Genomic DNA, 20887 nt, shown 5'->3' with positions numbered 1-20887 from the left:
AACCACATGACGGGGGAGAAGAAGATGTTCACCTCCTACGTCAAGAACAAAGATTCCCAAGACTCAATCATATTCGGTGACCAAAAAGGGGGAGATTGAAAGGGAAATGTGCCTTTGGGCCATTTCTATAAGATTTTGGTGATTAAATGCCCAACACACATTAAGGGAATAAGTATATGCCAAAGGGTGGACAAAGTGCAATTCAATACAAAGGTATGATTCTAGACTTAGTACATTGGTTTTTGTGTACTAACATATTTGTCTAAGTGCTAGAATCAGAGAAAAGACAATTGGAAAAGACTTGGCTCGAGCAGCCAAGACTCTGCTCAGTCTGGGTGCACCGGACTGTCCGGTGGTGCACCAGACAGTGTCCGGTGGTGCACCAGACAGTGTCCGGTGCGCCAGGCTGGCTCTGTTGAAAAGGCTGTCCTCGGGAAATCGACGGTGGCGTACGGCTAAAATTCACTGGACTGTCCGGTGTGCACCGGACTGTCCGGTGAGCCAATGGTCGGCCGAGCCAACGGTCGGCCGCGCAATCCGCGCGTGACGCATGGCCGGGCCAACAGTCTGAAGGGGCACCGGACTGTCCGGTGCGCCAACGGCTCCAAACCTCCAACGGTCTGCTGCGCCAAAACAGGAAAGAAATCCGCACCGGACAGTGTCCGGTGGTGCACCGGACTGTCCGGTGCGCCAGTCGACAGAAGGCAAGATCTGCCTTCCCAGTTTGCTCTCAACGGCTCCTAGCTGCCTTGGGGCTATAAAAGGGACCTCTAGGCGCATGAAGGAGAACACCAAGCATCCTTTGAGCATTGTTGATCATTCACACTCCATTCTTGCGCACTTGTTCGACATTCTTAGTGATTTGAGCTCCGTTCTAGTGAGAACCTCGTGATATTCTCTTGAGCTCAAGTCTTGGCCGTGTGTGTGCGTATTTGCCGTCAATTTGAGTGTGTTGCTTTCCTCCCTTACTCTAGTGCTTCATTTTGATTCTTATTGTAAGGGCGAGAGACTCCAAGTTATGGAGATTCCTCGCAAACGAGAAAGAGTAAAGTAAAGAAGAACACCGTGGTATTCAAGTTGATCATTGGATCACTTGAGAGGAGTTGAGTGCAACTCTCGTCCGTTGGGACGCCACAACGTGGAGTAGGCAAGTTTTGTACTTGGCCGAACCACGGGATAAATCCTCGTGTCTATTGTGCTTGTTCTTACTATGTCTGTTGTGCTTCACAAGAGCTCTCCTCTCTAACTACTTGATTTCATTGTTCTAACTCTTGATCAAGTTTGTGGTGTTAAGTGTTAAGTTTTTATAGGATCACCTATTCACCCCCCCCCCCTCTAGGTGCTCTCAGTAGCCATGCTGGAACATATAGCATTGGAGCATATGGTTCTGGAAGTGGAACATATGGTGTTGTGGGTAGCCATGCCTCCTAAGATTCAAGTTATGGAGCACCCCATTCACAACGACATCATTCGGTTTGCGGACCTATTTATGATGGTAGCCATAACTCAGTTATCTCAAGTTACAACTATTTGCCTCGATGTGTGTAACACCCTGAATTTGGGGGTATAAGATTTCTCTTCTAATATCCACCAAATTCATGTGTTACCGTCTCCTTTCTTTGCTTTCCTTCTCTTTTTTTCTAAATAAAGATGAGTTATTTTGTTATATTGGTGTAAGCCTAGTGAAGTGAGCCCTAGAGGCACTTTGGTTGTTGCATTCATGACATTGCATAGTGTTTCTATATGAAAAGGTGTTTGAAACATGTTAATATGTCTCGTAGAAGTTTCCGGTAAATTTTCATATTTTTCTGAATATTTTATATTTTTTCGAAATTCAAAATATATTTATTTGAAGTACTTAAAAACACTTTTCAAAAGTTCTAAATATGATTTTTGAGTTCATTGGGTGCCAAATCATGTCTAGGAATTTTTTTTCTAGAATTTTTGGAGCCTTCGAGATATTTTTCGAATATTAAAAACGATTTCACCCTTTTCTGAAATTACTTTTAATTTTAAAATGGGATAATTATGAAAAATAAAATATCTTCAAACTCTAGCAATATATATATGGCTGGAATTCTCTCGTCGAGCCCTTTCCGAATTTCGAAACCCCACCACCAGTCTAGATATGAAACTCCCGAAATTGCTCGCCGAAGTTCAGGACGGTTCCAACTCCGGCGACAACTCCTGCGAGCAATTACTTTCGATCCGTGCGTCGTCGGTGGAATCTGAGGGTACCGCTGCGTTCATCTAATCGAGAGCTTCACCCTGATGCTTTCGATTCGTCGACCGACCGACGGTTCGTCACCAATTGGTGATTTTTCTCTCGGCTCCGGCGAGGTCGTCTTCTCCGGTGCGCCCATCCTCCATTGTTGCCCATGAAGTTCTTTGTTTTTGTCTTCCCTGCGCAGCTCCTCTCTCTTCCCCCTCCCCCCTCTCTCTCCCCGACGGTGGATCCCTCCCCCGCACCCTGTCCCCCCGGCGTCGTTCCTTCCCCCTCCCTGGCGGCGGCGGCCGGCAGTGGCCCGCCCGCCCCACTACGCGCGCGTAGCCCCCTCCTCTGCGGCCGGTGCAGTCCCCTGCAGCGGCGGTGCCCCCACCCACCGCGCAACTGGCCCGGCCTCCTCCCCCCTGCGCGTGCAGCCCCCTCCCCTCTCTTTTCCATGGATGAGAGGAATGAGAAGAAGCGAGGAAGAAGATGACAGTTTTGCAAAATTGTCCTTATACGCAGGAATTTAGTTCAAATTAAAACCACGATAACTTTTGCGTTTTAAATCTGATTCAATCCGTTCAAGTTGCGTTAGATTTGTATTAAAATTATATACATGTTAGAAGTATTTTTCCCTGCTGTTGCACATTTTATTTAATATATTTAAACATTTGTTTGACCGATGGTTACTAGAATGTCGTTTTAATTTAAATCTAATTTAGGAATTCGATTTGCACATTTATAATTAGACGCCAACATGGTTAACCCTTAACTGAAATATTCTTTATTAATAATCGTTTAGTTTAAATGTGCTATCTATTTATTAGTCCTCGCGTGTTGTGTCGGCCGCGCGCCGTACGCGTATTGTGCGCCGTCATTTTGTCTCGCTTGTAGTCGCTAACGTTGTTTGAATTACTTATATAACTTAAAGTTATTAGTGTAGTCAATTAATTAAAAATGGGTGATAATTATAGTTGTATTTAATAAATGTCGATTAATATAATTATATCGAATTAAATGCTCTAACCAATACTTTTTAGTGTAAGTGCGATAACTTCTCGACCGTAGCTCTGACTGTCACGTTTCTTTTTGTCGTGTGACCGTAATAGCGAGCTATATTTCGTATTGCATGTTTTTATTATGGTTTTCTTTAATTGGTGTAATATTCTTATGCATATATACATGTTTGTTTATTTGTTTGTGCCTGTTTACATTCGTTGTGTGTCGCAAATAGATCGTGATATGTTCTCGAGCTTCGAGGAATCAACGGTCAAGCTTTAGTGACCAAGTGATCAAGCTCTTCAAGATCTATAAGGTTGAAGATCATGAGCATCTGTTTGGTGAAGGCAAGTGTCCTCTGACCTACTTATGTCTTATTCACATGATAATTCATTTCCCTGCATTACATAATTAAAACCTAAGGATTGACTAGCTTTCTATTTACCCAGTCCTTGATTACCTTTTGGGTTATTATGGTTAGCCTTATGCTAGTAATCTACTTTAATCAATGAACATGATGAGATACATTTATGATACTATAATTTTATTCTGGATATGATGTTGAACTTGTGGCATTTTAGGGGACTCGGGTTGTTTCCCGAGTACCTCTCTGTAAGGACCTATTCTTTGAGAGACCATTCGGGAAAAAAGGGCAACCATGAGGGTGCTATGGGACATCCTTAGCTGATTAATTGGAGGAACCTATGGGTGTAGTGTGCTTCGCCGTTGTGCCATCAATGGGGGCTGGGGCATAGTGCTTGCTTTGCTAAGGGTGTGTCGGTTTTGTTAGTCACCCACCTTAGGAAGGAGACTGTGTTTGTATGACTGGCAAAAACCTAACAGGTGGCTACACACCAGGAGAATCTTTGTAAAGGCTACATACTGAAACCTTACAGACTCACCTTAGAAGTGTTTGAGGGTTTGATCGACCTAAGGCAAAAAAGGAATCACAGCTCATGGGTAAAGTGTGCGACCCTTGCAGAGGAATGAAACTGATATATTAGCCATGCTCACGGTTAAGAGCGGCCTTGGGATCCTCTTTGATTAGAGATACAAATGATCTGAGATGCAATGATTATGGCTGATGATGATGGTTCTATTAATGATGTTTGTAACTATGGATTCTGGTATTTCCTCTATGAGGAGGTGCTCTTTGGGAAAATAACTTGGGATTGATGATAAAAATTGGCTTATATTAATGTATAAAACTTGACAAAGTAAAAGCAACCTGCTTTGAGCCTAACTCAACATAAAGCTAGTCCATCTCAGCCAATTGGGACATTTGCTGAGTACGTTGATGTGTACTCACCCTTGCTTTCACAAAACACAAGGTTTCCTTTGGTGCAATCTACGCTCAGGTAAATAAGAAGAAGATGGTGTCGAGGTAGATCTCTAGGAGTTCTAGGACTTCGACGAGTTCGAGGATTAGGCTAGCGATCTCCTCCACTCAACTGCCTGTGGTGGGTTTATTTACGTTGGCTACGTTTCTATTCTGTGTACTTTGATTTATATTATGTAAATGACTCTAGTCTGTAATATTGTTACTTACTCTTTATTGTTATTCGAAGCATTGTGCTATGGTGAGTCATTTATGTTATCGCTGTGTACGCGAGTTCTGATCCTAGCACATACATGGTTCGCATTCGGTTTGCCTTCCAAAATCGGGTGTGACATAAGTGGTATCAAAGCCTTGCTGACTGTAGGACCATTAGCCTAGAGTAGCATTGGACGTTTTAAGGACTTATTGACTATTACTTCACCTCATCCTTGATGCTGCTTCAAAATACTAGTCACATCAACTAATTCTATGTTCTGCTCCTATATATCACCTTGTCAAAAGTATTTTATTCTAGTATGGTCTATACTTTTCTCAATCTATTAGATCTGATCTCACTCTTATGCTTGCGACATCTTTATAGGTGCCCCCTGACCATAACCTTCTTGTCTTTTGGGATTCTTTCCTCTTCCGTCATTAAATTGCCACCATTTGGCAATCTCTATTCCTTTAGTATTGGCATACTCGTATCCCTGGATTCCTCAATACTCTTGTCTCAAAAACTTACCTCTGAAACTTTGTTGCCTATTTAATCATTCTAGTTATATGTTCACAACCTTCTTGTCTTTTGAGACCTCTTCCTATTCTGTTGTTAAGACATTATCTTTTGGCTATTTCTATTCCCTTGGTCTCAGGATGCTCGTATCCTTAGAGTCTTGTATACTCCTATATCTTTATATATGCTTATCTTCATACCCTAATGTCTGTTTAAGACATTTAAGTTAACATGCCCTTGACCACCCTTATTTCTTAACGATCCATGGTCGATCATTTTATCTCGCACATCCTTAGTGATCTCGTTGCTTCCTTATAACTTCCCCCGATAAGGAATATTTACATCAACCCTTCTGTTGGAACCTTACCTATCTTATCCTTGATTGTTATCTTCACTTTGTCACTTCGCGAGTCTTGCCTTAACTCTATCCTTTGTTATACTTTTCATTATTATCATCTTTACCATTGACACCTCTATATTCTACATTGATTTTTATCTCATACCTGCCCTTTAAAATCGCCCCTCTTCCGTCTCATTCTGAGATTTGTACTTTACCTATCTTTCCCTTGGTCATATCCTCTTCTTTGGCTTGCGAGTTTGTAACTCCGTCCTTTATTGTGCTTTTGTTTGTTATTGTCTTTACCTTTCTCATCTCTCGATCTTTTGGTGTGCTTTTGCTTGTTACCTCCCTTACCTTTGTAATCTCTAGAGCTTTCCATGATGCTTATCTTATGCCTACCTTTTGAATTATCATCTTTCCCATCTCGATTTGAGAATGGTGTTTTACCTATCCTGACCTTGGTTGTGTTCTCTCCCATGTCGGTTACAATCCTTGCTTTAGCTCCATCTTTTATTATGCTTATGCCCCTATCCTGCATGTCCTATCATTCCCCTTGCCTTTCGATGGCCTTAGAGTAGTTTGCCCTTGGTAAGGAAAGACCACCGTCTAGTTAACATTAACGGAAAACATCCGTTTACTAGGTGAGTGCCATATTGTTAGGTAGTTGGGTTCTATCCCCTGATCTCCCTAATCCGTCTATATATACTTACCCTTCCTATTCATATTCTATCCGCTTGCACCTATCTGGCTAGCAACCTCCAACTCCTCCTAATCAATCAAGATCAGAGTCGACATCGCCTTCACCGAGTGCATATCAATGCTCCTATTAAGGGGGTTAGCTGCTAACCCCAACGATGTCAATACGATCAACATCAACCAACAAGATCAAAGTGGTGCAGCGGAAGCATGGTGGGTCCTAACCCACAGGTCCTAGGGTCATCAAGAAGTCAACTTAGCGATCGTCTCACGACTCCAATAATGAGGATCAGTTGGTCGTGAGCATCTGAAGGTCAAAGCGACCAGTCCGCAAGTTAAGCTGGTAGAGTCAAAGTGGAATCAAAGAAGCTATGTGCAACCTATCCACAACCTTGTTCTTTTGCTAGCCTCCTCTTGAATTTCGAGGGCGAGATTTTGTTCAGAGGGTTAGGTTTGTAACACCCTGAATTTGGGGTATATAATTTCTCTTCTAATATCCACCAAATTCGGGTGTTACCATCTCCTTTCTTTGCTTTCCTTATCTTTTTTCTAAATAAAGGTGAGTTATTATGTTATATTGGCGTAAGCCTAGTAGAGTGAGCCCTAGAGGCGCTTTGGTTGTTGCATTCATGCTGTCACATAGTTTTCTATATGCAAAAAGTGTTTGAAACATGTTAATATGTCTTGTAGAAGTTTCCGGTAAATTTTCATATTTTTCTGAATATTTTTATATTTTCTTAAATTCAAAATCTATTTATTTGAGTTACTTAAAAACATTTTCAAAAGTTCTAAATATGATTGTTTAGTTTATTGGGTGCCAAATCATCTCTAGGAATGTTTCCTAGAATTTTTGGAGCCTTCGAGATATTTTTCGGATATTAAAAACGATTTCAGCTTTTCCTAAAATTTCTTTTAGTTTTAAAAATGGGATAATTACGAAAAAATATCATCAAACCCTAGCAATATATATATAGGGCTATAATCCTCTCGTTGAACCCTTTTCGAATTTTGAAACCCCACCCCTAGTCTAGATTCGAAACTCCCGGAATTGCCCGTCAAAGTTTGGGACAGTTCCAACTCTAGCGACAACTCTGACGAGAAACTACTTTTGATCCGTGCATCGTCGGTGGAATTCGAGTGTACTGATGCGTTCGTATAGTTGAGAGCTTTGTCCCGGTGCTTTCGATTCATCGATCTGACAGACGATTCATCCCCAATCGGCGTTTTTCCTCTCTGCTCCGGCGAGGTCGTCTTCTCCGGTGAGCCCGTCCTCCATAGTTGCCCATGAAGTTCTTTGTTTTTGTCTTCCCTGCGCAGCCCCTCTCTCTCCTCCTTACCCCTCTCCCTCTCCCCGATGGTGGCTCCCTCCCCCTCACCCTTTCCCCCGGAAAGGCTCCTTCCACCTCCTCGGTGGCGGCGGCTGGCAATAGCCTGCCCGCCCCCTGCGCGAGCGCAGCCCCCTCCCTCTGCGACGGCGGCACCCGCCCCCACCGCGCGACCGGCCCGACCTCCTCCCCCCTGCGCGCGCAGCCTCCTCCCCTCTCTCTTCCATGGATAAGAGGAAGGAGAAGGAGGAAGGAAGAAAATGACGGTTTTGCAAATTTGCCCAAGTACACAGGAATTTAGTTCCAATTAAAACCGCAATAACTTTTGCGTTTTAAATTCGATTCAATCCGTTCAAGTTGCGTTAGATTCATATTAAAATTATCTATATGTTAGAAGTATTTTTCTCTGTTGTTGTACATATTATTTAATTTATTTAAATATTTGTTTGACCGATGGTTACTAGAACGTCGTTTCAATTTAAAATCTAATTTAGGAATTCGATTTGCATATTTATAATTAGACGCCAACATGGTTAATCTTTAACTGAAATATTCTTTATTATTAATTGTTTAGTTTAAATTTTCTATCTATTTATTAGTCTTCGCATGTTGTGTCGGCCGCGCGCCGTACGTGTGTTGTACGTGTACTATAGGCGTGCTGCCGGGCTGTTTCGCGCGTTGCGTTTTTCGTCTTGTGCCGTCATTTTGTCTCGCTTGTAGTCGCTAACGTTATTTGAATTACTTATATAACTGAAAGTTGTTAGTGTAGTCAATTAATTAAAACTGGGCGATAACTCTAGTTGCATTTAATAAATGTCGATTAATATAATTATGTCAAAATAAATGCTCTAATTAATATGTGTTTAGTGTAATTGCGATAACTTCTCGACCGTAGCTCTGACTGTCGCGTTTCTTTTCGTCGCGTGACCGTAGTAGCGAGCTCTATTTCGTATTGCATGTTTTTATTATATTTTTCTTTGAATGGTGTAATGTTCTTATGCATATATATATATATATATATATATATATATATATATATATATATATATATATATATATATATATATATATATATATATATATATATGTTTGTTTGTTTGTGCGTGTTCGTATTCGCCGTGTGTCACGAATAGATCGTGATATGTTCTCGAGCTTCGAGGAATCGACGATCAAGCTTTGGCGACAAAGTGAACAAGATCTTCAAGATCTATAAGGTTGAAGATACTGAGCATCTGTTTGGTGAAGGCAAATGTTCTCTGACCTATTTATATTCTATTCACATGATAATTCATTTTTCCTGTATTACATAATTAAAACATAAGGATTGACTTGCTTTCTATTTACCCTGTCCTTAATTACCTTTTGGGTTATTACGATTAGCTTTATGCTAGTGCTCTTTTTAATCAATGAACATGATGAGATACATTTATGATACTATGATTTTATTCTAAATATAATGTTGAACTTGTGGCATTTTAGGGGCCTCAGACTGTTTCCCGAGTACCTCTCCATAATGACCTATTTTTGAGAGACCAGCCGGGAAAACATTGCAACCACGAGGGTGGTATGGGACGCCCTTAACTGATTAATTGGAGGAACCTAGGGTGTAGTGCGCTTCGCCGTTGTGCCGTCAATGGAGGCTGGGCATAGTGCTTGCTCTGCTAAGGGTGTGTGCCGGTTTTGTTAGTCACCCATCTTAGAGAGGAGACTATGTTTGTACAACTGGCAAAACCTAACGGGCGACTACACACAAGGAGAATCTTTGTAAAGGCTACGTAGTGAAACCTTGCCGACTCACCTTGGAAGTGTTTGAGGGTTTGATCGACCCGAGGCAAAAAGGAAATCACGGCTCATAGGTAAAGTGTGCGACCTCTGTAGAGGAATGAAATTGATATATCAGCCATGCTCATGGTTAAGATCAGCATTGGGATTCTCTTTGATTAGAGATACAAATGACCTGAGATGCAATGATTATGGATGATGATGATGGTTCTATTAATGATGTTTATAACTATGGATTCTTGTATTTCCTCTATGAGGAGGTGCTCTTTGGGATAATAACTTGGGACTGATGATAAAACTTGGCTTATATTAATGAATAAAACTTGACAAAGTAAAAGCAACCTGCTTTGAGCCTAACTCCACACAAAGCTAGTCCACCTCAGCTAAACGACACATTTGCTGAGTACGTTGATATGTACTCACACTTGCTTTCACAAAACACCAGGTTGCTTTTGGTGCAATCTATGCTCAGGTAAATTAGAAGAAAAAGGTGCCGAGGCGGATCTCCAGGAGTTTCAGGACTTCGACGAGTTCGAGAATTATGCTAGCGACCTCCTCCAGTCAGATGTCTCCGGTTTATTTACGTTGGCTACGTTTCTATTCTGTGTATGTTGATTTATATTATGTAAATGACTCTAGTCTGTAATATTATTACTTACTCTTTATTGTTATTCGAAGCATTGTGCTATGGTGAGTCATTTATGTTATCGTTGTGTACGCGAGTTCTGATTCTGACACATACATGGTTTGCATTCGATTTGCCTCCAAAACCGGGTGTGACAACGTGACCAAAACTTACACGGTGTATGGGTACCACCACCCGGTCTAATACCACCATCGATCATGTATTGATATAGACAACCACCTCCTCCACTCGCATATGCATACTTGCATCTAGCACCCGTTTTGACATATGGACAACCATTTTTTGTGTCACAAACTTGGATCCATATGCTTCTAAAGCCTTCAGGTGTGTTATTTTTCCTTCATCATTAAATATTTGTTTATTGTTCATATTATCTATCTAATTTTATTTTATAACTGTATAGGAATATGTACATTGAGTGGGCTCACACCTAGATGCTTCGAACATGCATGAATATTATGACTACAGCTGAATATGTTGATACATTACCATTTGGCTATTGCTTTGCATTGCAATTTGTGTTATTGAGCAATCTATGTTATGGAAAACTTTATATGTACTTGTATGACATAACTGAAACCCTCTATTGATGTGTGTTGCATTCAATTTGTGGTTTTCTATTTGCAGATGTAAGTTTTATGTGTTTTTGTGTATTGAATTATTTGTGAATATATTAGTATTCATTCTTCGACGTGATTTTAATAAAATACTGATAAATTCTACCATTTTTTCTAACTAAACTGCGTTTGCCGGTCAAAAATCACCGAAATTCGGTCTTCCAAATTTGAGAACGTACACGAGAAATGCGAAATTCAATTATTTACCGTTTTTGGCTGCAGACAAAAACGAATGAAAAACGGGACCATTAATCCTGCTAGGGACACAGAGATTCTTTATCTGTCATCCACGGGAGACGGCGAGACGCGCGTCCAGAAGAAGCGTCAGCGGCGCCTCCGAACGCCCGCTTCCCATCCTCGGTCTCGAGCTCTCGGCAGTCTCTTTTTACCAGCTGTCGACCGGCCTGCAGCTCTCTGACAACGTGGGTTAACTGTCCCATTCCGTACCAGTTAGAACCGTGTGCGTTTTAGAATACGCGGTCACCTCCGCTTCCTCCGTCCCGTCATCGCCACGCAAACACATGTCTTTCCCTCCCAACACTCACAGACGTGCAGGCCCCACTCCGGCCACCCAACCCACCTTCTCCGACCGCCCCGTTCCTTCCGGTTCGTTTCGTCGACTAATCTCCAAACATTTTTTTCCTCTTCACAACTCGGCAACTGCTGACTGCCCCGCACTCATTTGCTCTCCACCCCTACCGCCTGCCTCAGATCTCGATGCGGCGCAAGCTTCCCGGAGACGCGCCGCTGTCGGCGGCGAGGGCCGGTCATGCTTCGTCCGCATCCGCGCCGTCCGAGGCGGACCTGGCTCAGCTCTCCGCGGCCATCGCAGCCGGGGAGGACCTGGGCCCCTTCGTGCGCCGGGCCTTCGCGTGCGGCCGCCCCGAGCCGCTGCTCGCCTCGCTCCGCGGCGCGGCGCGGGACCGAGAGGCCGAGATCGAGGAGCTCTGCCGCGCACACTTCCACGATTTCATCCGCGCCGTCGACGACCTTCGGTCCCTCCTGGCCGACGCCGATGCGCTCAAGGGCTCCCTCTCGGCGTCCCACTCCGTGCTTCTCTCCTCGGCGGCCCCGCTGCTCGCCTCGCTTGAGTCCTTCCTCGCTGCGCGCTTGCTCGCGGGGAACCTCTCCTCCGCGCTAGCCTCCTCCCGACGGTGCGTACGGCTGCTCGCGCTCGCGGCGCGGGCGAACGCGCACCTCCAGGCCGGCAACCATGGGCTCTACCTCGCCCTGCGCGCCGTCGACGCCATCGACCGTGATCTCGCCTCGGGATCCGAGCTGCTGCCGCTACCCGCGCTCCGCCGCATGCTTCTCAGCGTCGTCCCTGCGGTGCGCGCGCATGCCGAGCGCGAGATCTCCAGGGAGTTTTCCGACTGGATGGTTAGCATCCGCGCTGCTTCGAGGCACCTCGGTCAGGTGGCCATCGGCCGCTCGGCTGCCGCCAGGCAGCGCCAGGAGGAGCTCCGCTCCAAGCACCGCCCGCTGGAGGGCTGCATCACCTTGGATGACGATGGAGTTGGTGACCTCGATGATTTTGCGGCAGCCGCGGCAACTGCTGACGCGGCAGATGGTGCTGCTGCAGCCTCTTTTGACCTTACGCCGCTCTATCGAGCGATGCATATACACCAGACGCTGGCGCTGGGTGAGCGGTTCAAGAAGTACTACCTGGAAAACAGGAAGCTGCAGCTGACATCGGACTTCGATGTCATTGCGGCGACGCCATTCCTAGAGTCCCACCAGGTGTTTTTCTCGCAGATTGCTGGGTTTTTTATTGTTGAGGACCGGGTGTTTAGAACAGGGGGTGGGCTTACATCTCGGCCAGATGTAGATGCACTTTGGGATGCTGCTGTGGGGAAGATGGTCTCTGTGATGGAAGACAACTTCTCCAGGATGCAGACAGCAAATCACTTGCTTCTCATCACTGATTATGCTGCTTTGCTTTCGGCCACAATGCGGCGGTACGGTTATCCAGTAGGAATGCTGCTCGATGTGCTGGCTAAGCACAGAGACAAGTACCATGATTTGCTGCTTGCAGATTGCCGTAGGCAGGTGGCAGAGGCACTGGCTGCAGATAAGTTTGATCAGATGCTCATGAGAAAGGAGTATGAATACTCAATGAATGTCCTTGCATTTGGAATTCAGAGCTCAGACATCACCCCAGCTTTCCCATACGTTGCACCGTTCTCCTGCACTGTCCCAGATATTTGCCGTATTGTTCGCTCATTCATTGAAGATTCTGTGAGCTTCATGGCACAAGGGGGTGGTGGGGATACTTATGCAGCAGTGAAGAAGTACCTTGGCCGTATCCTTTCTGAGGTGGTGGATGCTTCCATTCAAAAACTTGTTGATTCAGGCAGTGGTCTAAGTGTGTCCCAGGCAATGCAGGTCGCTGCTAACATGTCTGTGATGGAGCGGGCATGTGAGTTCTTCACACGCCATGCTGCACAACTGTGTGGTGTGCCACTGCGTGCTGTGGACCGTGGTCGGCGGGACTTCCCACTTCGCAGGTCACGTGATGCTGCGGAGGCGCTCCTGCTGCGGCTCCTATGTGCTAAGGTTGATGAGTTCATGCGGCAATCTGATGGTGTTAACTGGATGGCTGATGACGCTCCTCCTGGCGGCAATGAGTATGCCAACGAGGTCATCATCTACCTTGAGACGCTCACATCAACTGCACAGCAGATCCTTCCCCTTCCCGTGCTCCGCCGTGTACTTGTGGCAGTGCTTGCCCACATCTCTGAAAGGATCATTGAGCTCTTCTTGAACGATTCAGTGAAGCGGTTCAATGCCAATGCGGTCACTGGAATAGATACTGATCTCAAAATGTTTGAGACGTTTGCAGAGGGCATGTCTAGCCTGTTCGTGGACTCAGGTCAAGAATCTGCAAAAAATGAAATGAAGGCTGCACTTGTGGAAGCAAGGCAGCTAGTGAATCTTCTTATGAGCAATAGTCCAGAGACTTTCCTAAATCCAGTGATTCGTGAAAAGAGCTATAACAAGCTAGATTATAGAAAGGTTGCAATCATCTCAGAAAAGTTTAGAGATACCTCAGAGAGTTATTTCTCAACATTCGGAACAAGGGGTGCCAGGCAGAACCCAAAGAAGAAATCTCTGGATACCCTGATCAAGAGGCTCAGAGAAGCCAGTTAGATATCCTCCCTGCTGTAAGATTATATACATGCAACTGGCTTCTCACATCCTGATTTTTTCATGAAAGTCTGTATCTTGTTTGTGTTATGCCTGTTTCTTGTTAATCTTGTGCTGTAACTTTGCTGTTGTTAGATTCTATGTTTCAAATGTGTGGATATCTTCCTGTTGATTCTATTGCCATTTACTATATGATCGAGAATCTCATAATGGTTAATTTTTCCTGTGAGGAGAAAGTGCTTGATAAGCTCACTATTTTATATTTTTCTTCAGAAGATAGGGATGCTTTTATTTCCTCCCTCCAGTTCCATGCACTTGGTGACAAGCGACTTGATGTTATATATTTGAAAGTTATAAAGGTAAACTTTGGTAAGAGATCAACAAATTCTTGTAGCTTTATACTGCTAGGAAGTGATTACTTCATAAGTAGCAACACATTAGTATTTGTAGCAAGTTAGTGAAGGCTGTGCAGGCACACCTAGGTGATCTAAGTTTAGTCTTTGTCATAGCATGTCTAGTTTTTCTGTAAGTCCGTAATATAAAGCTTCCTTTCTCCTGAGTTGGTTTATTTATTTTAAAAGTAGTTATGAATTGTTTATTATATTAGAAGATACAGATTTCCATTTGTTGCTTTGACACAACACTACTCATATTGATTTGAACTTCAAGGTTGACTGACAAATTATTGGACTGTGGGAACCATACAAATGACATGAAATGTCTCTTCAATCCTTTAGCTCACTGTTGGCTATCTTTTAAAAATTCTGAAAAATAATGTACAAACCTAATTTAAATGGAGTAAAATGTTTGTTGAGTTTTGAGTACAGTTGCACATGTATATCAACTTCGTCCAAATTATGCCTCACATTGATTGTCATCCCTTTTTTGGTTGCATTTAGGGGCTTTGGAGTTCAATTTACCTCGCTGTTTAGGTATATTGAAATTGGATGATGACTAACAGGGTAGATGATTGTTTGGAGCTGCAGAACCTCAGTCATTTTTCCTTACCAATTCAGAAATAGCGAATCTTTAAATCAACAGAGGATTTTCCTACCAATATAGAGAAACCAGATCCATAAAGAATATGGTATCCTCTTTTTATACTTGTTTTGTATCATATTTGTAGTACTTTTTATATAACTTTGGCCAAACTTAAATCGTTTGACTCCTCGAAAAGTGACAATCGCTCTTTTTTGTGGATGGAGAGAGTAATAATTGATAACTTGTTGTATATAAATTTTAAAATTCAAGTTCCAAACTAGGGCAAGTGTATGGTGAACATTTTTTTCATTACTTATGTTTTAATAATTTGTGCATTTTTTATCCATGTATAGCAGTAAAAGTTATGTTGCCATTGCCAAGCTTGAGGCATTTAATTTACCTTCTGTTTCTGCCCTATGGGCTTATGACTTTCCACAATACTGCCACACATAGTCTTTTATACTGTCTTGCACTGTCTTTTTCTGCACCACTAAAATAGTTCCACCAGCCATGTGAAGCCTTAGAAGGCTAATCCAGACAGTTAGTCATAGGTTTTTGCAAATTTGTTTGGGGGAAACAGACAACCATATCTCTATACTGCAAGCTTTGCTAATTTAGACAGCTTTGATCCATTTCTTTACTATATGTGTATGGCTACTTTGTGTAGCTTACTGGTTAGTGTTACTGTCTGTGTGTGGCTACTTTGTACAGCTTACTGGCCAGTGTCCTATGGTCTATTAGAGCTGAAATAACTTCTTGCAATCACTGGTTGAATCTTGGTTGTTACGGTAGTAACTAAGGCCACTTTGGATGAGTCATTTACCTGAACCCTTTATGTGTAACTAATTTAAGTCATCCGAATATGTCAATTGGCCTATAACAGTGAAATATGTTATAAGTTGTTCTTTAGAATTACTCCCATTACTGTTTTGTGGTTTCCCTTCAACTCAACTCATTTTGCAATTATTGTACAATGCTATCAATTCATCTGCAGCTTTTGCATAAGCATACCTCCATAAGCTTTGTGAGCTGTGTTCATGTCCAAAAGGACTCGCAAAGAGAACAGGGACTACAAGTTGGTATTGTCATTCGGTGAAAATATGGTCATTGCACAAAAGCGTCCCATCTGCGCACATAATTTTCAACTGTGATCATGGCACAAAAAGAAAATGTTCAAGCCTGTGCACATTTATTCATGTTGGAAGTGTGATGATCAGCTCATTTGTTACAAATAAGATGAAGTTTAACCATTTAGTTCTGCAATTCATCGCCTTTGTAGTGGCAAGAATTGTTGATTTATCTTTAAATCAGGATTGTTGATTTTCATCTATGTTCATGGGATGGGTGCAGTTTTGACTTCTAAACGATTAAACAAAATTTAAACGTAGTTTTAAATAACATAGGAAAAATACCGATATATCATGATTTCAGATAATAACATAAAGCTAAGTACCAAAATAGAGAGGTTAGTGGCTTACTAAAACTTCACTAGTAAGCTGGCTAACTTCACCCATGAGCCGGATTGGATCCCAAAAGTAACTAATAGACTGTGCCTAAAAGTAACTAATGGTTTAAAACGCATGAAACACCATGTTTTACAGTTTAGAACGCTAAAACTGTGTTTTGCAGTTTAGAACGTCAAAACGCAGTTTCAACCCTAATTAGAGTTTTGACGTTTAAATGTAGTTTTAATAACACTGAAACTATTACTAATGTTTGGTTGTGTATCGCTTTTAACTCATCCCACAAAGAAACACATCAACATCAAGGTGGAAATCTCTTAGTTTTGCCATGTATCACCATTGCTAAATGCTAACTGTATACAAGTATCATAGAATTTTAACTTTCCAATCAGTTGGCTTTGTCTTACAGGCATGGTTATTAAAACGTCGTTTAAGCGTCCTTTAAACGCTAAAACGTGATTAGTGGCTAAAGCGTCCACACGTTTTTACAAAAAACGCGTAGAACGTCAGTTATGGACGTTTAAACGACGTTTACACGTCGGAACGTCCGTTCTCGATGTTTTCTCTGTTATTTGGATGTTCTACGTGCTATACACTAGTGGGCCTTAATGGGCCTTTACCCAGCCGGTCGGCTGATCCACCGCGCCCAGGAGCCGCCAGACGCCCTTGTGCTCTCCAGTCGCCATCGCGCCCAGACGCAGAGTTGCGGCAGGAGCCGCCAGCCGCCAGACACCGTCGGCCGCCCTCCAGGCTCCAGGTATGCCGCCGGCCCCACTCCTCCCTCCTCTCTCCTCCCTCCTTCATCTGCCCTCCAGGTATGCTGTCGGCCACCCTCCAGGCTCTAGGTATGCTGCTGGCCCCCTCCTCCCTCCTCCATCCGCCCTCCAGGTATGCCGTCGGCCGCCCTCGAGGCTCCAGGTATGCCGCTGGGCCCCCTCCTCCCTCCTCCATCCGCCCTCCAGGTATGCCGTCGGCTGCCCTCTAGATAGATTGGTTACAACAGTAAAAAAACATAAATCAAGTTGCATGCACCACTCCTGGTCCAGTGTAATAACTGAGTATCAACAAAATTGAGAGACAACAACTGTAGCAACGAAATCACAACCCAGCATCAAACCCGATTTGCACATCGAGAAATTCAGAACCAGTGTGATAACTGAGTATCTATTTGGTTTGTGAACTCAACTTATGTATGAACTTATTCTATATTTGAAATTCTATGTCAAGTCTGAAAAGACGTTTCAACGTTCGTTTAAACGTTTAAACTTTGAAAAGTTGATTCATAACGTTTTAATGTTTTAACGCTTTAATAACAATGCTTACAGGGCAAAGGGATCACAACTGCACCATAATGACTGCACAGTAATGTGATGAGTTGATTTAGAATCGACAGAACAAACGAACTGCTTAGTATTTGTGCAAACCTACACTCTTTTGTGCTCAGGAGCTGGATTAATGAGATCAAACTGCCGCTTTTGATCGTTCCTCTTACAAGATGTTTGGTTTGAGGAATACGCTAATCCATCACATTCTCACTTCTCACTTTTTTGTTTGGTTTATACTACTTTTTTGTTTGGTTTGTAGAATAGAATAACTTGACTATTCAACCAAATTTGAGGAATGAACTTATAATGCACCACTCTATCTTAAATAGAGTGGTTTTTTAAACCAACCACCCCTCAGGGTGTGTTTGAATGCGCTAGAACTAATATTTAGTGACTAAAATTAGTTAGAGACATCCAAACACCTTAGCTAATAATTCAACTATTAGCTACTTTTAGTAAATTAGTTAATAGTTAGCTAGCTATTTGTTAGCTAGCTAATTCCACTAGCAATTTTTTAGCCAACTAACTATTAGCTCTAGTGCATTCAAACACCCCCTTAGTCACATGACTAGAGTTTAGTAGCTAAAGTTTTGTCACTAAAATACTTCTTTGCTCTTTTTTTATTCGTCGTGTTTTACTTAAAAAATGAACTATCGGACGACAAATATTCGAGAACAAATGTAGTATCTTGTTTGATTTTAGTGACTAAACTTGACTAAAGTGCATTAATTACTACGCATAAAGAATGTATTATCCCTAATTAATGTTGTGTGATCAGCTTTGGGTGTCACGGTCCTTGGTTTGCTGCTCGCGCTTCTAACAGACGTTGGTTCTTCTTGCTGCTTGAGCGTTCCAAACATCACTTGTTTTGCACCACCACACAGCAAGTTCCAAAAATCACTTGTTTTGCATGCCACAAATCCATTTCAAACGTTCGATCAGATTGCTAATTTGCATGCGACGAATACATTTCAAAGAAACATCACTTGTCATTTTATTTTCACAACACACAAAAATCACAAACAATACTACAGTGCAAACAGTACAACATCTTTATTACAAATAAAATAAACCTAAACTCTACTAAACAAACCATACGATCACGAAACTCATCCATATTTCTATCTTCGTCTGTATCAATCGTACTATCCCTATTTTGTTGTGGAGATGGTGCTGCAGAAGGCGACACACAGTACTCATCATGATCACACATATTGAAGTCATAATCCAACATAGCACTCTCTCTAATAAAGTTATGAAGTGCCATAGAAGCGATAATTATTTGACTTTGCTTAGCTGTCGGATAACTTGGTATGCTCAACAAAATCCTCCATTTCATTTTGAGAACTCCAAAAGACCGTTCGATAACATTTCTAAGTGAAGAATGTGTGTAATTGAAGAGTTTTTTTACCTCTAGGCATTGGCCTTTGCCTAAACTCTGGAAGATGATATTTGGTACCTTTGTAAGGTGCAGGGTAACCCCGCTTGTTTGGGTATCCTGAGTCCATGAGGTAGAATTTACCTTCACATGAAACAAATTTGTGCTAACTCATTGCTAACATTTACCCCAAATAAGTCAAAATGTAACAAACGATAACCAGTACATTGGAGTTGCTTGATTTGGAAGCCAAAGAAATACTTTAACTCTCCCATCATGGACATCTCAAATTTCCTGACCATGATCCTACTAAACTCTTCACAAGATGATGTGTTAGTAGGCCCAAATATAATATCATTAACATAAATTTAGCATATAAACACATCATTGTCAATAGTTTTGGTGAAGAGAGTTTGATATGCTTTTCCAACTATGAAGGAATTTGCAATAAGAAAATATTTTAGGTATTCATACCATGCTCTCGGTGCTTGCTTAAGCCCGTAGGACACCCTTTTGAGCTTAAATACATGGGAGGGATACTTACCATCTTCAAAGCCAGGTGGTTGCTCAACATACACTTCTTCCTTGATTGGCCCATTGAGGAAAACACTTTTCATGTCGATTTGAAATAACTTGAAATCATGGTAGGTAGCATAAGCTAATAATATTTGAATGGACTCAAGCCTAGCTACAGGTGCAAAGGTTTCATCAAAATCCAAACTTCGACTTGTGAGTACCCCTTGGCCATAAGTCGTGCTTTGTTCCTTGTCACCACTCCATGTTCATCATGTTTGTTACGGAATACCCATTTGGTTTCTACAACATTTTGGTTAGGACATGGTACTAAGTGTCAAACCTTATTTTTTTTGAAGTTGTTGAGCTCCTCTTGCATGACCATCACCTAGTACACATGCTTTAATGCGTCTTCAACCCTAAAAGGCTCAAGAGAAGATATAAAGGAGTAATTTTCATAGAAATTTGTAATTCTAGAGCGAGTGGTTACCCCCTTTGTATATCACCAAGGATCATGTGGACTAGGTGGTGTCTTTGAATTGCTTGATGGACTCTTGGGTGAGGCACCTTAGGTACTTGTTTATCTTGATCATCCTTATTATCTTGTTATTCTTCTTCATCTCCCCTTGATGTATTCTCCTATCTTTAAATTGTCCATTATCTTTAACTTGTTCCCCATCTTCTTGAGCTTGCTCTTCATCCTGAGTTTGAGGAGATGCTTGAGTGGAGGAAGATGATTGATCTTGTGTTTGAGTTGGCTCTTGCGGTTCTTGTGGGCACACATCCCCAATAGACATGTTCCTTAGTGTGGTGCATGGAGCCTCTTCATCATCTAGTTTCTTAAGATCAACTTGCTCTACTTGAGAGCCATTAGTCTCATCAAACACAACGTCACAAGAAACTTCAACTAATCTGATGGATTTGTTGAAGACTCTATATGCTCATGTGTTTGAGTCATAACCGAGTAAAAAGCTTTAGGAGCAAATTTAGAGTTTCTTTTCTGCTTGACAAGAATAAAACATTTACTTCCAAAGAATCTAAAATATGAAACATTGGGCTTTTTACCGGTAATGAGTTCATAAGATGTTTTCTTAAGGATTCATTGAAGATACAATCGGTTGATGGTGTAGCAAGCCATGTTGACCGTCTCCGCCCAAAACTGATCTGAAGTCTTGTACTTCTCAAGCATGGTCCTCGCTATATCCGCTTCTTCCTCTCTATAACACCATTTTGTTGCGGTGTGTAGAGAGAAGAGAACAACCTCCTCATCAAGAAATTATTCAATTTTAGCATTCTTCAACTTTGTTTCGTCGTTGCTTCTAATCTTTTTTATCCTTAAGCCAAACTCGTTTTGAGCTCTTCTTGAGAACCTTTTTTAAAGTCCCTTAGGTTTCAAATTTATCCTACAAAACGAA

General features: G+C 42.2%; 1 protein-coding gene across 6 annotated transcripts; it reads left to right on the top strand.

Moving 5' to 3' along the window:
• Window positions 1-11181: 11181 nt before the first annotated feature.
• Window positions 11182-16119, top strand: LOC100194150 (uncharacterized). Of its 6 annotated transcripts, none has more exons than XM_020541906.2 (4): window positions 11182-13829; window positions 14086-14171; window positions 14712-14899; window positions 15788-16119. In XM_020541906.2, the coding sequence occupies exon 1, from the start codon at window positions 11383-11385 to the stop codon at window positions 13813-13815; it is 2433 nt and encodes an 810-aa protein (XP_020397495.1). In that variant the 5' UTR covers window positions 11182-11382; the 3' UTR covers window positions 13816-13829; window positions 14086-14171; window positions 14712-14899; window positions 15788-16119. The 6 variants fall into 6 exon arrangements, 5 of the variants coding, with proteins under 5 accessions (XP_020397495.1, XP_020397497.1, XP_020397494.1 ...); NR_159689.1 differs by having other exon boundaries at window positions 11634-13829; window positions 14086-14181; XM_020541908.2 differs by having other exon boundaries at window positions 14089-14171; window positions 14712-16119.
• Window positions 16120-20887: the final 4768 nt, after the last annotated feature.

The sequence above is a fragment of the Zea mays genome, chromosome 8 (assembly GCF_902167145.1).
Source record: "Zea mays cultivar B73 chromosome 8, Zm-B73-REFERENCE-NAM-5.0, whole genome shotgun sequence".
NCBI lineage: Eukaryota > Viridiplantae > Streptophyta > Magnoliopsida > Poales > Poaceae > Zea > Zea mays.
This window is presented reverse-complemented; position numbering and strand designations above follow the sequence as displayed.